Source organism: Apostichopus japonicus, chromosome 18, assembly GCF_037975245.1.
Source record: "Apostichopus japonicus isolate 1M-3 chromosome 18, ASM3797524v1, whole genome shotgun sequence".
Lineage (NCBI taxonomy): Eukaryota > Metazoa > Echinodermata > Holothuroidea > Aspidochirotida > Stichopodidae > Apostichopus > Apostichopus japonicus.
The window spans coordinates 9961607-9978427 of NC_092578.1; the positions used below are offsets into that span (position 1 = coordinate 9961607).

Sequence of the window (16821 nt, forward strand, 5' to 3'; positions counted from 1 at the left end):
TTTAATTGCATTCAGAATAGATTTTATTAAATATATACCTTATTTTTATTTCAGGATTTAGCATTAAAGTAGATAATCAGAAAATGAAAGAAAAAATATAATTTTTTTTTTAAATTACTCATCGTTATAGATGGTGAAAGTGAAAGCTTCATTATTCAGAAATTGTATTTGGCAGAATAGCAGTTGTTTGTTAAAGCTATTGCACATATTTTGATCAGAGATTAAATGAAGAAAAATAATCAATGATTACTGAATATCAGTCAAAACAAAAAGGAGTTGCATTTTTCTGATATTTTGATATTAACAGCAATCAACTTCTTAATCCATGATAGTTTAATAAACCTGAGTTCTTAGTAAAACTTCATTTATGTTTCAAACTTTCTTCATTAGTTAAAATAAACTCAGACAGTGGTGAGATTGAAAGATTTTGTAGGGAAAGAGGTTAATAATAGCTAAAAGAAAAATTTTATGTCATGGATGTTGGAGTACTCTCCCAGTCATATTCTCTATGTTTGTACAGTGCTATCTTCATCGGCTATAACACCAAGTTGAGGGATCTTTGGTTGGAACTCACAACGCTCACAGCTACACTGTTCAATGATTAAGTGAGTGTAGGTTGTAATGGATCCATCTGGGCATTGTAATGGGAGCTCCTTGGTTCTGTATGTCAGAGGTTTGCAGCAAGTACACATCATGTCAAAGTATGGGAAGGTGGTGTAAGTCCTTGCCATGGACGGGCATGAACCATCACAGTAAGTCATCAGCACTGGTCCAGTGTAAATGCAATCATCTATCTTCAGACCATTTTGAACTGCACTTCGCTTCTTACATGGCTCTTCCTCCCGTTCTGTTATAAAGGTGAAAAAACGAGATTGTAAATCCAATTATTCTAAATCCACTACACATGATAAAGTTGCATACTTCATTTTTAATTTAAACAAAAGGTTCATAGGTTCATATGTCATCAAATTGCTCATTCAAAGGAGCATTCATGAAGATTTTGTCAAATCATTTTACATACCACTGGAGAGCAAAAAATGAATGCTTAATTATACTGAAAACCTAGTGGAATATATATATACATATATATCCATAAACAGCAGTTAGACATTGCACCATTTAGATGATAAAACAAAAGGCTATTAAGAAAAACAAAATGAATTGATACATTAATACAAACACTTATGTTTGTTCATCACTGTCATAATTAATCATCTATTACAGGAGCAGAGTGTGGTGTGATCCCAGTAGATACAAGAAACAAGATAAGCTACAATTCCTCAAGTATATGCGCTTGATGAACTTCACAGGAAAGGTAGTTCAAAGTATCTTATGGCAATACAAGTGACTTAGTATTATCTTAGCAGAATGAAAGAAGAAGATGAAGAGAATAAAAATGCAAGAATTATTGCACAACTTACCACATATTGGGCAGCACTGGCCTTCTTTGTAAACAAGTTTGCCCTGTAAAGAACAATGAAAAAATGATGTGTGTGTTTGCAAAGATGGTTAATGATGATTTCAGCAGAACAATATACAGTGGAAATTGTAACCGATTACTACAGAAATTCATACTAATAGAAGGCGGATATCATTATCTTTATAATACCTCATTGCACCGAAGGAACAATTGGACAGCATTCCAATACATATGGCAGCCAAATATGTTGCTCATGTTTAGGGTATATTGAATTCTGAGCTTTAAAAAGCCAGTGAAAAGAAACTTTTATCTTAATATGATATTTTGTTGCTGTGATTTAACATTTTGAGCATTTCTCATTTTAACATTGACTTACCACACAATTTAAGTTGCATTTCTTTCTTTCAATTGTGAGTCCTGCAAACTCTGTACAGTACATCTCTGAACAACTGTCACGAGACGGCACCTTTTCTCCATACTGAATGTAAAGGAATGACAATGAGTAAACAACTTCTTTATCGACACCAATCAATAAATCATCAATCAATCAATCAAGAGAATGCAGTGCAATATAACTGTTTGTGCATGTAACTCATCTACAACTTGAACTTCATTTTATATTTACAAACAACTAGGATATTATTGAGGGCCTGTGTGATGTATACATTGTGCATTAAACTTGTTGAATGTGCTAAACTGGTCACAATATTTAAAACAAAATACATCACATGTTGAACACAGTTTGCACTTACAACCCCAAGATATTGTTTTTTAAAGATAATGTTATGTCTCAAATGTTGCCACAGTGGCACAAATGCAGTAAGGCATTCTATTGTACAGCATTTGTTAACCACTGAGACATTCTTGTTTAGCTTCATATTATGGTCCACAAAGGTCAGTAATGCATGCACCAGGTCTAAACTTAACTTCTTAGACAAACTTAACAGCCTTTGATCAGTATTGGCAATGGCAAGGATCATGACTTTTACGAGATGACTATGAGATAAATTTGTCATTCCCTTCTGGGCAAAGCAGTTACCATTGTTTGTGGCATGCCAAGACAACAATTGTGAAGGGTAATCGCTAAAGGAGCCAAAACATGCTAACTTTTGACTGAGGTTCGATGAACATTTGGTATAAAAAAACAATATATGTTTACTTGTGAAGCTGGAAGATTCATTGCTTTGGAGATGTGCAGCCATGACTATAAACAGACATCTCAACATAAGGTCAAGAAAATACCTACTTCTAGCCATTAACAGTACAAGACTTGGTCACAAGATAATATGGACCAATCAGTCTAAATAACATTGCTCTTTTCAGTAAAAGCAAAGTTGAAATGGCTATTCTTTATACAGCATATGGACAATCAAAACATAGAATTGCTAGAATACATTGTTAACCTGTTAATATAGCCTGAATATCTTGCAGTACTGATGAAAGCCTTTCAATGGCAGATCAAAAGATAAATATATTTCCCCCTATTATGAAGAATAATACTAAAAACAACCCCAGACAAAAGAGCAATATTTGTATGTTATTATTTCTGTCCACATGGTCAAAACCTAAACTATCAGTCTGATAGCTCACTGCTTGAGTCTATTGTGTTGCAAGCAACATTTGCAAAGTCACAGTTTAATCAAATCTAGTGTGGCATCTATATTCCTCAAATGTCTTTACCTCAAAACCAAGCTAGAATTTTTTTACAGTACTCAATCTACAACATCTATTTGTCATGCAATGCTAGGAATATATTCCAAGACAACATATTCACTGAATAAACAACAAAATAAATACATTTTGACATTTGATTCTTCTTGTTCAGAAGTTAGATGTGCTTGGTTCCTATAAAATGATTGCAAAAGAATGATTGTCCACTTGATATTACTTTGAATTCAGAAAGTGACAAGAGAATTTTTGAATTTCTGATGTAAAGTCGGACACATATACCAATACAATACCTTCCTTTTGCTCTTCCTTTATATAAAAGAATCAGTTCTTTTCACCTTACTTTGATTATAATTCAGACTTTAATATCAATTATAAAGAGAAAATATGTATCTTGCCATGGAGACTTACATCATACATGATACCATCAAAGAAGCAGCCAGCAGAGTCTGTATAAATGGAAGATATTTAAAATTTGTATAATATAAACTAAGCAAACAATGAAACTTCTTTAAATGTAGTCTTTCTCCAAAAACAATGTAAATACAACAAACATAACAATACACCCATTGATATTAAACAATAGTAACATATGATGGATACAGAAACCTACAATACTTTGTAATAAACACCAACCTCCCAGAGTAGGCAATTTAACCATTGACAGTAGTAATCAACAGTTAATTGATATGCAGGAGGCTGTATTGACAGCATTTCATACTGTTTTTTCTGTACTGCAGCAACTTCAACTTGATGTCTCAATCTAAGACACTTTGATATCAAAGTCTGACAATTGATCTAATTCAACTTAATATCTGATAAATTGAACTAACAATGCTCATTATACATTCAGGTATGTTATAGGTGAATTATCTTATGCTTCATGATTATTGGTGCTGGAAGCTTCGAGACCACTGAAATGGCTATCTGTGGGACATAATGTCAAAAATATACCTAGCTGCTTCAAGTGCCCCATGGCTAAATTTGCTCTAATTGTGGCAAGAACAGAAATTGTAACATTACATGTTTACTGAAATATTTTAAAGACATTAGTGAAGACCACTCAATTGATTCAATTATAGATTAATATTTAATAATGGTTCTGCATGAATTGGTGAGAGCTACAAGTACAAAGAGTCACACTGACTAACCCTCTGGACTTGTTGTTGTTGATTGAATTTCCATTGTAGTGGTGGTGACATTCTCTTCTGGACCTTCTGGAGCCTCAGTAGTAGCAGTTATACCAAGGAAAGCAGTAGTACTTTCTTCTACAATTAATAAAAATTCATTCAAACTGTCAATAGCAAATCATTCACATCAGGCCTTGTCATCATTACCTCCATCAGTGATGCTGCTAAAATTTAAGAGCCAAAGGAGGGGACATGTAAAGTCTACCTTAGTTGCATTGTTACCCAATTGTGCTCAGGTACTTAATATTTCAACCAACCTTTTAGCTTGATACAATTAGAAGCTTTACATAGCAACCTAGGCAGCAATTAAAGTGAAACTTCTGCTAGGCCAGAATCTGAGACAGTAGTAAAAGTATTGCTGCTTGTTAAGCGGATGCAGTAAACACAGCTATAATGGTTAGTTTTACAAAATTCAACAGTGTCAGTGTTTGACAGGATTGTATGATCACTACATTTATATGGGATTGAGCAGTGATCACCACATTACAATTTGATGATGCTTCTGTTCAGTAAAGACTGCTGGGAGATATACTTAACCATTTTGTTGTAAAGATGTTAATGTGCAGTATATATTCTTTTGAATGCAGTATTATTTAACATGTTCAAAATCTCTAATACTTACTATTGGTAGTTGACTGAACTGTTGTCGTGCTTTCTCCTGTGACGTTTGAAAAAGCAACAAAAATTAACAAGATTTTACTTTGTCAAAATCAGGTTAACAGAAAGTCATAACATCAAAAAGCAATATAACCATTGTAAAATGTTGATGTCACAATGTATATTCTGTACCTTACAGATTTTCCTGAATGTTTGCAAACAATATTAACTTCAAGCCACCCTATGAATATTGATAAAAGGTACACAGATCAACTATTCAAGAACAGTTTATATTTTTATTAATGCATGAATAAGTAGAGGAACAACAACATCAAGTCCCATGGAACATTTTAAAATATTATTTTACAAGGAATTCTTACCTTTAGTATTGAACTGAATTGTTGTTGTTTGTCCTTCTGTAGTTACTGCTGTGATATATGATAAGACAGGAAAGCTAATATAAAAAGCAAGTAGTGAAGCCTTTCACTTAAAGTGGAGTGGTATTGTTCTTTCACAACCAACCTTGTGGTTTGCTGACACTGAAATCAGAACCCAAATGACATTACTACATGGGCAACAGTAATCATCATTATACTGTTGTGATATTACTGCTGTTGCAATGAGAATATCGTACCATACACATTTACTGAACTGTACCAATAGATCAAATAAATGTCTTTTTGCCCAATGATTTTGACATGAGATGTTTGGTCTAAAACTGCAAGTAATTCTCAGCAGTGTCATTGACTGATCATGTAGCTGAACCAATAGATTGACTGAAAATATATGTAGAAGGTAAGAAAATGGAAGTCTCAGGTCATTTTGTAAAAAAATTAATACTAACCTTCAGTGGTTGACTGTAGCATTGTTGTATTCTCTCCTTCTGTTGTAGTTGCTTCTGTGATAGTTGACAAAGAAAGGGAAACTAACATATACAATTCGTGAAGCCTACTCCTGAAGATGTGATATTGTGCATACACAGTCTAGCTCTTGGTTATTTTATGTTGAGTAAATAATCTTGTATATAGAAATGAACAAACAAGTTTGACCTTATTCAATATATAATCAATAAAATAGAAATATAACAAAAGAAAAACGCCGCAACAGTGATGTGTATTACTTTGAATTGTCTCCAACTCTCTTATTTTAAAAAGGAAATGCTGTAATACATGTCTAATCCACTGCAATACAAGAAACTAGACTGTAAGTAAATATATAAATCCTAATCACATAAAGATTGATTTGATTGTTGCCTTTTATGAGAAAGCAAATTAAGGATATTACAACAGCAAAGGAAAAAATACCAAACATGGTATATCCTTTAGTGTTAATAGTAACATGCATCAATGAGATACTTCAAGACAGATTCTTTGTCCACATCTATATATATATATATATATATATATATATATATATATATATATATATATCTGTACATGGACAAGCAAAATGCTTACTGCTCATTTACACTTACTTTCGGTAGTTGATCCAGGAGTAGTTGTTTCTTCTTCTTCTGTAGAAGTTTTAAGAAAAAGATCATTTGAGACGAATTCAACAAGAATACTCAAGTGTGATGCACTATATTGATGAGTCTCTCTTTAAGAGCAAAATAAAATGTTGACAAGTAAAACTTAGCTAGAGATCAAGCAGTTGGATACTTGCAAGATGTGTTTCCTTAATTTACTGCAGCCTTCATGGAGTTCTTGGATCTTCTGGTTTTGTGTGTGACAACTTTACAACCTCAATTGTTGCAAATAAACCATAAATATTCAATGCACAGTAAAAACCTGAGCTACAAAGAATTAAAACATGTTCACAATACATCACATTTACCTTCTGTAGTTGAATGAACTGTTGTTGTTTGTCTTTCTGTAGTTACTGCTGTGATATTTAATAAAGCATGGGAAAGTGATAAACACACTAAAGATACAAAAGACTTCAATTTTAATTCAGTGACTTGTAAAATGCACAGGTTGCCTCCTATTGTCAGTGGTCACCACAAAAGTTAGTAATGGAATGATTATGAAATAATCCAAATTTTCTTAATCGCAACATTATTTATGTTCCACTAACACTTACCTTCAATAGTTGATCGAACTGTAGTTGTTTGTCCTTCTGTAGTTACTGCTGTGTAATATGATACATTTTCAGAGAGTATATATGATGAAGACAAGAAAACTATCATATACACTACATATTTCAGCCTTAAACTGAAAGTGGAGTGTACAATGTTATTCATACTTAGGTTACCTAGAATATCAGTGATGTAAGATAATTACCACAAATCAAGTTATTGTAAGAAATGCAGCATCCGGAATTGACAGAGGCCCTTGTGGTATTATGTTTTTGCAACATTAATCCTGAACTACAAACAGTTTAAGGAATTTACCAACAGATCACAAGAAAATGTGTTACAGCCAATACTTTTGATATGAGATGCAATGGCCTAAACGTTCAGATACTGCCAGCAGTACTAAGAAATGCTTTTGTAGTGGGACCACCGCATTGACTCAATGCATATATTGAGATTAAAGAGCTGGGGGAAAACATAACAGAACAAAATAATTCTTGATCAGTGTTCTCTCAAGACTTACCTTTGGTAGTTGACTGAGCAGTTGTTGTGCCTTCTCCTTCAGTAGTAACTGCTGTGATATTCAATAAAGCAAGAGAAAGTGATAATCACACTAAATATACAACAGCCCCAAATTTAAGTCCAGTGCTTGTTTCATGCACTGGTAGCCTTCTATTGTCAGTTGTCACCACAAAAGTTAGTAATGGAATGATTATGAAATAATCCAAATTTATAATTTTAACATAATTTATGTTCCACTAACACTTACCTTCAGTAGTTGACTGAGCTGTTGTTGTTTGTCCTTCTGTAGTTACTGCTGTGTAATATGATAAATATTCAGACAATATATATAATTAAGACAGGAAAGGTTACACATACACTAAAATATTTCAGCCTTAAACTGAAAATGGAGCGCTCAATGATATTGATACTAAGATTACCTCGTAGATCATTGATGGAAGATATTTATGACGAATCAAGTAACGATAAGAAATGAGGCATAAAGAATCAACACAACGTATTGTGGTATTATGTCATTGTAATGTTTAAGGAATGTACCAACAGATCTCATAAAAGTGAATCCCACCCACACACTTTTAATATCAGATGCAATGGCCTAAACGTTCGAATACTTTCAGCAGCACTAAGGAATGTTTTGTAATGGAACCGCCACATTGACTCAACATATATATTGAGGGTAAAAATCCTGGGCAAAATATAACAAAACAAAATGAGTCTTGATCAGGCTATAATCAAAACTTACCTTCAGTAGTTGAATGAGCAATTGTAGTGCTTTCTCCTTCAGTAGTCACTGCTGTGATATTTATTAAAGCAAGAGAAAGTGATAAACACACTAAATAAATAAGAGCCTCAAATTTAAGTCCAGTGACTTGTTTCATGCACAGGTAGCCTTCAATGGCAGTGGTCACCACAAAAGTTAGATTATGACAAAATCAAAAATGATAATTGCAACATATTTAATGTTCCAATAAAACTTACCTTCAGTAGTTGTCTGAACTGTTGTTGTATCCTTTTCTTGGGTTATTACTTTAGTGACATTGAAGAAGACAGACATATTATCAGCAAGATAAGTGTGACTGTTTGCAAACTTGCAACAGCCATTTTCTGGCTTGTAACAAAAATTCAAGTAATGCACTCCATACAAGGAAGAATGGAACAAATACTAAATAGTGTAAACTACATGGAATACAGTAGTGATAACAATGTGTTATAAATTGATTGTTGTCTTTTTATGAGAAAATAGATTACGGGATATAACAACAGAAAGGGAGAAAGACTGGCAGCCTCATCCACTAGACTAAGTGCTATTAAGTAGGTAAATTAGAAACCCCATAGTAAAAGAACTGATGAGATACGTGAGATGACCTTTTGAGAAATAAGCTGATGAACAACATCATATCCAATAGAGAAAATGCTTCCATGGAGGTAGTATTTACTATTCAGGAACTTTTCCAAAAAAAATCTTATTAAATGCTTCCTCTGTTAAACAGCAGTTACTGAACTAACGATTAAGAATGGGAACATCAACACTATGTTCATGAACCTCTTTCATTACAGGTGATGAGAAACATTAAAAACTGTTCATCTTCCTTTTTTCTTAGGAAATTCAAAGCTACTAAAATGAAGCAATGCTTGGATGAATAATTATTTGGTGTGATAAATACTTTTTTTGAACAAGCACATTAGAACGACACGATTGGATTTGAATGTTTCCTGCAATAAAACTTCCCAAGTCAATCTGTTTTCACTTCTATTTAATTTCTACTTCCAAAAAACAATGTGACACAGGTGAACATAATAATTCAGGGGAAAAAAGAAATAACAGGCAGTTGATTCACTTTTGAAAAGAGATCGTTCTTGGTAAACTGTTCTGGTTTTGTCTTGTACAACTTGTGCATGTCACCACAATTTAATGTAAAGACTTAATACAAAAATGAGCCTCAATTAAATACAAATAATATATGGTATTTATGGTAATAATATATCAAGAAATACACTGAAAAAAGGAAATGCAAAACTTCAGTTATAACACTAACCTTCAGTTATTGCATCGGTTTGTAGAATTGGACCCAATCCAGTGGCACCTTTATTTGGAAAACAATGAATATAAAATATTATTGGCATGATTCCATCACTTCTTTTTACAATTTTGCAAAAGTACTTATAGATTAAGATATCCAGAAACAACCATTAGTTCAGAGACTTCATGGTAATGAGCTCTAGCATGACAATATATAGAATTATCAACTTAATTTAACAAAAATAACTTTAATGAAATACATTAAACATAATCTTTATGAATACTACAAGACAATAAAATTTGAAATAAAATAAAAATCACTGACCAGCTGGAGTGGTGGCTTTCTCGGTGGTTTCTGAAGTTGTCTGGGTAGTGGTAATTGTCTTAACTAAAAGAGAAGAAAAGGCAAGGAAACAATCACAGCTTGGATATTGAAGTATGGAATCCTCACATGCTTTGCAGCCTAGCTGAATATTATTATGTCAGCCATAGGCATATGGATTCATTTTGAAGACAGTCGCATCCCCCATCTTTAATACGGAATCATATCAAGGAGAAGAATGATCACAAATGAGATCTCTTCCTGAAGGTAGACTGCAGAAACTTACCACATGCTTCAATTACTGCTCCTTCTTCTAGCAGTTCCTTGACAGCAGTTGGATCGTCACTATTTTCCACCAACAGTACAAGATCTGTTACCTTTCCACTTGGCAGGTTGTCCGAAAGTAGGTCTCCATTCTGAAGACGGATGGGCTCTTGGCTAGTACTGTCTAGTACTAGTTGGTATTCAGAAGAATCATTCTCCTTGAAGGCCAAGACAACACTGATACCATCTCCCAAGTCATCTGGCAATGTCACAGACATTATCACCTCACTGATGTCTTCAAGTACAAACACATCAAAGGAATTTGGTTCAAGGCTGGTGTCAAGGTCTTCAAACAGCTCACTGGTGTCCTCCAAAGGTGTGAGGACAAAATCACCAATGCTCTCTTTGATGTTTACCTTTACGCAGACTGTCAGAAAGAAAACCAGTAATGAGAACTGAGCACCATCATATAAAAATGAACAAACAAGTTTGACCTAATTCAATATCAATTCAATAAAATAGAAATATAATTTGATAAAAATGATGCAACAGTGATATGTATTGCTTTGAATAGTCCCTAACACTCAAATTTTAAAATGGAAATTCTGTGATACATGTCTTATCCACTGGACAAACAAGAAACTAGACTGTTAGTAAATATGTAAATCCTAGTCATGTTAAGATTGACATTGCTTGTTGCCTTTTATTAGAAATCAGATTTAACCATATTACAACAAGCCATGTAAAAATACCAATCCATGGTGCATCCTTTAATGGTAACAATTACATGCATCAATAAGATACTTCAATATTGATTATTTGTTCATCATATATATATATCCTTACATGAACAAGCATTATTACTGCTCATTAACACTTACTTTCGGTAGTGGATCCAGGAGTAGTTGTTTCTTCTTCTGTAGAAATTTAAGAAAAAGATCATTTCAGACTAAGTCAACAAGAATTGTTTTGTGCACTGTAGTTACTGCTGTAATATTTAATAAAGCAAGAGAAAGTGATAAACACACTAAATATACAAGAGCCCCAAATTTTAGTCCAGTTACTTGTTTAATGCACAGGTAGCCTTCGGTGTCAGTGGTCACCACAAAATTAAGTATTGGACTGGATCTGACAAAATTAGAACTTACAATTCCAACATATTTAATGTTCCACTTGCACTTACCTTCAGTAGTTGATCGAACTGTTGTTGTTTGTCCTTCTGTAGTTACTGCTGTGTAATATGATACATTTTCAGAGAGTACATATGATGAAGACAAGGAAACTATCATATACACTACATATTTCAGCCTTAAACTGAAAGTGGAGTGTACAATGTTATTCATACTTAGGTTATCTAGAATATCAGTGATGTAAGATAATTACCACAAATCAAGTTATTGTAAGAAATGCAGCATCCGGAATTGACAGAGGCCCTTGTGGTATTATGTTTTTTCAACATTAATCCTGCACTACAAACAGTTTAAGGAATTTACCTACAGATCACAAAAAATTGTGTCACATCCAATACTTTTGATATGAGATGCAATGGCTTAAACGTTCAGATACTGTCAGCAGTACTAAGAAATGCTTTTGTAGTGGGACCACCGCATTGACTCAATGCATATATTGAGATTAAAGAGCTGGGGGAGAATATAACAGAACAAAATAATTCTTGATCAGTGTTCTCTCAAGACTTACCTTTAGTAGTTGACTGAGCAGTTGTTGTGCCTTCTCCTTCAGTAGTCACTGCTGTGATATTTAATAAATCAAGAAAAAAGTGATAAACACACTAAACATACACGAGCCTCAAATTTAAGTCCAGTGACTTGTTTCATGCACAGCTAGCTTTCGATGTCAGTGGTCACCACAAAAGTTCGTATTGGAATGATTATGACAAATTAAATTTTATAATTGCAACATAATTAATGTTCCACTAACACTTACCTTCAGTAGTTGACTGAACTGTTGTTGTTTGTCCTTCTGTAGTTACTGCTGTGTAATATGATAAATTTCAGACAATATATATAATTAAGACAGGAAAGGTAACACATACACTAAAATATTTGTGGGACCACCGCATTGACTCAATGCATATATTGAGATTAAAGAGCTGGGGCGAAAATATAACAGAAAAAAATAATTCTTGATCAGTGTTCTCTCAAGACTTACCTTTAGTAGTTGACTGAGCAGTTGTTGTGCCTTCTCCTTCAGTAGTCACTGCTGTGATATTTAATAAATCAAGAAAAAAGTGATAAACACACTAAACATACACGAGCCTCAAATTTAAGTCCAGTGACTTGTTTCATGCACAGCTAGCTTTCGATATCAGTGGTCACCACAAAAGTTCGTATTGGAATGATTATGACAAATTAAATTTTATAATTGCAACATAATTAATGTTCCACTAACACTTACCTTCAGTAGTTGACTGAACTGTTGTTGTTTGTCCTTCTGTAGTTACTGCTGTGTAATATGATAAATATTCAGACAATATATATAATTAAGACAGGAAAGGTTAAACATACACTAAAATATTTCAGCCTTAAACTGAAAATGGAGCGCTCAATGATATTGATACTAAGATTACCTGGTAGATCATTGATGGAAGATATTTATGACGAATCAAGTAACGACAAGAAATGCGGCATAAAGAATCAACACAACGTCTTGTGGTATTATGTCATTGTAATGTTAATCCTGCACTACAAACAGTTTAAGGAATGTACCAACAGATCACATAAAAGTGAATCCCACCCACGCACTTTGATATGAGATGCAGTGGCCTAAACGTTCAGATACTTTCAGCAGTACTAAGAAATGTTATTGTAGTGCAACCACCGCATTGACTCAATGCATATATTGAGATTAAATAGCTGGGGGGAAATATAACAGAACAAAATAATTCTTGATCAGTGTTCTATCAAGACTACCTTTGGTAGTTGACTGAGCAGTTGTTGTGCCTTCTCCTTCAGTAGTCACTGCTGTGATATTTCATAAAGCAAGAGAAAAGTGATAAACACACTAAATGTACAAGAGCCCCAAATTTAAGTCCAGTGCTTGTTTCATGCACTGGTAGCCTTAGATGTCAGTGGTCACCACAAAAGTTAGTAATAGAATGATTATGACAAAATCAAAATTTATAATTTTAACATAATTAATGTTCCACTAACACTTACCTTCAGTAGTTGACTGAACTGTTGTTGTTTGTCCTTCTGTAGTTACTGCTGTGTAATATGATAAATATTCAGACAATATATATAATTAAGACAGGAAAGGTAACACATACACTAAAATATTTCAGCCTTAAACTGAAAATGGAGCACTCAATGATATTGATACTAAGATTACCTGGTAGATCATTGATGGAAGATATTTATGACGAATCAAGTAACGACAAGAAATGCGGCATAAAGAATCAACACAACGTATTGTGGTATTATGTCATTGTAATGTTTAAGGAATGTACCAACAGATCTCATAAAAGTGAATCCCACCCACACACTTTTAATATCAGATTCAATGGCCTAAACGTTTGGATACTTTCAGCAGCACTAAGGAATGTTTTGAAATGGAACCGCCACATTGACTCAACATATATATTGAGGGTAAAAATCCTAGGCAAAATATAACAAAACAAAATGAGTCTTGATCAGGCTATAATCAAAACTTACCTTCAGTAGTTGAATGAGCAATTGTAGTGCTTTCTCCTTCAGTAGTCACTGCTGTGATATTTATTAAAGCAAGAGAAAGTGATAAACACACTAAATAAATAAGAGCCTCAAATTTAAGTCCAGTGACTTGTTTCATGCACAGGTAGCCTTCAATGGCAGTGGTCACCACAAAAGTTAGATTATGACAAAATCAAAAATAATAATTGCAACATATTTAATGTTCCAATAAAACTTACCTTCAGTAGTTGTCTGAACTGTTGTTGTATCCTTTTCTTGGGTTATTACTTTAGTGACATTGAAGAAGACAGACATATTATCAGCAAGATAAGTGTGACTGTTTGCAAACTTGCAACAGCCATTTTCTGGCTTGTAACAAAAATTCAAGTAATGCACTCCATACAAGGAAGAATGGAACAAATACTAAATAGTGTAAACTACATGGAATACAGTAGTGATAACAATGTGTTATAAATTGATTGTTGTCTTTTTATGAGAAAATAGATTACGGGATATAACAACAGAAAGGGAGAAAGACTGGCAGCCTCATCCACTAGACTAAGTGCTATTAAGTAGGTAAATTAGAAACCCCATAGTAAAAGAACTGATGAGATACGTGAGATGACCTTTTGAGAAATAAGCTGATGAACAACATCATATCCAATAGAGAAAATGCTTCCATGGAGGTAGTATTTACTATTCAGGAACTTTTCCAAAAAAAATCTTATTAAATGCTTCCTCTGTTAAACAGCAGTTACTGAACTAACGATTAAGAATGGGAACATCAACACTATGTTCATGAACCTCTTTCATTACAGGTGATGAGAAACATTAAAAACTGTTCATCTTCCTTTTTTCTTAGGAAATTCAAAGCTACTAAAATGAAGCAATGCTTGGATGAATAATTATTTGGTGTGATAAATACTTTTTTTGCAAAACACATGGCACATTAGAACGACACGACTGGATTTGAATGTTTCCTGCAATAAAACTTCCCAAGTCAATCTGTTTTCACTTCTATTTAATTTCTACTTCCAAAAAACAATGTGACACAGGTGAACATAATAATTCAGGGGAAAAAAGAAATAATAGGCAGTTGATTCACTTTTGAAAAGAGATCGTTCTTGGTAAACTGTTCTGGTTTTGTCTTGTACAACTTGTGCATGTCACCACCATTTAATGTTAAGACTTTATACAACAATGAGCCTTAACTAAACACAAATAATATATGGTATTTATGGTAATAATATATCGAGACATACACCGAAAAAAGGAAATGCAAAACTTCAGTTATTACACTAACCTTCAGTTATTGCAGTGGTTTGTAGATTTGGCCCCAATCCAGTGTCACCTTTATTTGGAAAAAAAGTGAATATAAAATGTTATTGGCATGATTCCATCACTTCTTTTACAATTTTGCAAAAGTACTTATAGATTAAGATATCCAGAAACAACCATTAGTTCAGAGACTTCATGTTAATTCAAGCTATAGCATGACAATAAATACAATTATCAACTTAATTTAAAAAAAGAACTTTGATAAAATACATAAAACATCATCTTCATGAAAACTACCTGACAATAAAATTTGCAATAAAATAAAAATGACTGACCAGCTGAAGTGGTGGCTTTCTCGGTGGTTTCTGAAGTTGTCTGGGTAGTGGTAATTGTCTTAACTAAAAGAGAAAGAAAAGCGAGGAAACAATCACAGCTTGGCTATTGAAGTATGGAATCCTGACATGCTTTGCAGCATAGCTGAATATTATTATGTCAGCCATAGGCATATGGATTTATTTTAAAGACACAGCCTGACAGATAATGACATCACATGATGTATAGAAGTCCTGTGCCAAACCAGGTTCTATTTTCCATGTGCAAGACAGTCGCAACCCCCATCTTTAATACGGAATCATGACCTCAAATGAGATCTCTTCCTAAAGGTAGAATGCAGAAACTTACCACATGCTTCAATTACTGCTCCTTCTTCTAGCAGTTCCTTGACGGCAGTTGGATCGTCACTATTTTCCACCAACAGTACAAGATCTGTTACCTTTCCACTTGGCAGGTTGTCCGAAAGTAGGTCTCCATTCTGAAGACGCATGGGCTCTTGGCTAGTACTGTCTAGTACTAGTTGGTATTCAGAAGAATCACTCTCCTTGAAGGCCAAGACAACACTGATACCATCTCCCAAGTCATCTGGCAAAGTCACAGACATTATCACCTCACTGATGTCTTCAAGTACAAACACATCAAAGGAATTTGGTTCAAGGCTGGTGTCAAGGTCTTCAAACAGCTCACTGGTGTCCTCCAAAGGTGTGAGGACAAAATCACCGATGCTCTCTTTGATGTTTACCTTTACGCAGACTGTCAGAAGGAAAACAAGTAATGAGAACTGAGCACCATCATATAAAAATGAACAAACAAGTTTGTCCTAATTCAATATCAATTCAATAAAATAGAAATATAATTTGATAAAAATGATGCAACAGTGATATGTATTGCTTTGAATAGTCCCTAACACTCAAATTCTAAAATGGAAATTCTGTGATACATGTCTTATCCACAGCACATACAAGAAACTAGACTGTTAGTAAATATGTAAATCCTAGTCATGTAAAGATTGATCTTGCTAGTTGCCTTTTATGAGAAATAAGATTTAAGGATATTACAACAGCACAAGTAACAATAACAATTCATGAGTGGTAATAATAACACGCATCAATAAGATACTTAGAAATTGATTATTTGTTCATCATATATTTAATATATATCCTTATTTGGACAAGCAAAAAGCTTACTGCTCAATTTAACTTACTTTCGGTAGTGGATGCAGGAGTAGTTGTTTCTTCTTCTTCTGTAGAAGTTTAAGAAAAAGTTCATTTCAGACTAAGGCAACAAGAATTGTTTTGTGCACTGTAGTTACTGCTGTGATATTTAATAAAGCAAGAGAAAGTGATAAACACACTAAATATACAAGAGCCTCCAATTTTAGTCCGGTGACTTGTTTAACGCACAGGTAGCCTTCGATGTCAGTGGTCACCACAAAAGTTAGTAATGGAATGATTATGACGAAATAAAA

At 33.6% G+C, this 16821-nt stretch overlaps 1 protein-coding gene across 1 annotated transcript in view; it reads right to left on the minus strand.

Moving 5' to 3' along the window:
* Positions 1-16821, minus strand: part of LOC139959150 (uncharacterized) — a 17767-nt gene continuing 946 nt past the window's right edge. The window contains exons 3-31 of the mRNA XM_071956746.1: positions 16558-16596; positions 15702-16106; positions 15356-15418; positions 15046-15093; positions 13982-14029; positions 13746-13796; positions 13251-13298; positions 13005-13055; positions 11773-11823; positions 11258-11302; positions 10956-10991; positions 10097-10501; positions 9814-9876; positions 9505-9552; positions 8447-8494; positions 8211-8261; positions 7716-7763; positions 7470-7520; positions 6955-7002; positions 6709-6756; positions 6350-6388; positions 5720-5773; positions 5256-5303; positions 4901-4936; positions 4240-4356; positions 3500-3537; positions 1797-1898; positions 1422-1464; positions 1-847 (exon numbers count right to left, since the gene is read on the minus strand). Coding sequence (XP_071812847.1) covers positions 507-847; positions 1422-1464; positions 1797-1898; positions 3500-3537; positions 4240-4356; positions 4901-4936; positions 5256-5303; positions 5720-5773; positions 6350-6388; positions 6709-6756; positions 6955-7002; positions 7470-7520; positions 7716-7763; positions 8211-8261; positions 8447-8494; positions 9505-9552; positions 9814-9876; positions 10097-10501; positions 10956-10991; positions 11258-11302; positions 11773-11823; positions 13005-13055; positions 13251-13298; positions 13746-13796; positions 13982-14029; positions 15046-15093; positions 15356-15418; positions 15702-16106; positions 16558-16596 — 2513 coding nt within the window. The 3' untranslated portion in view covers positions 1-506. The remainder of the gene's footprint in view (positions 848-1421; positions 1465-1796; positions 1899-3499; positions 3538-4239; positions 4357-4900; positions 4937-5255; positions 5304-5719; positions 5774-6349; positions 6389-6708; positions 6757-6954; positions 7003-7469; positions 7521-7715; positions 7764-8210; positions 8262-8446; positions 8495-9504; positions 9553-9813; positions 9877-10096; positions 10502-10955; positions 10992-11257; positions 11303-11772; positions 11824-13004; positions 13056-13250; positions 13299-13745; positions 13797-13981; positions 14030-15045; positions 15094-15355; positions 15419-15701; positions 16107-16557; positions 16597-16821) is intronic.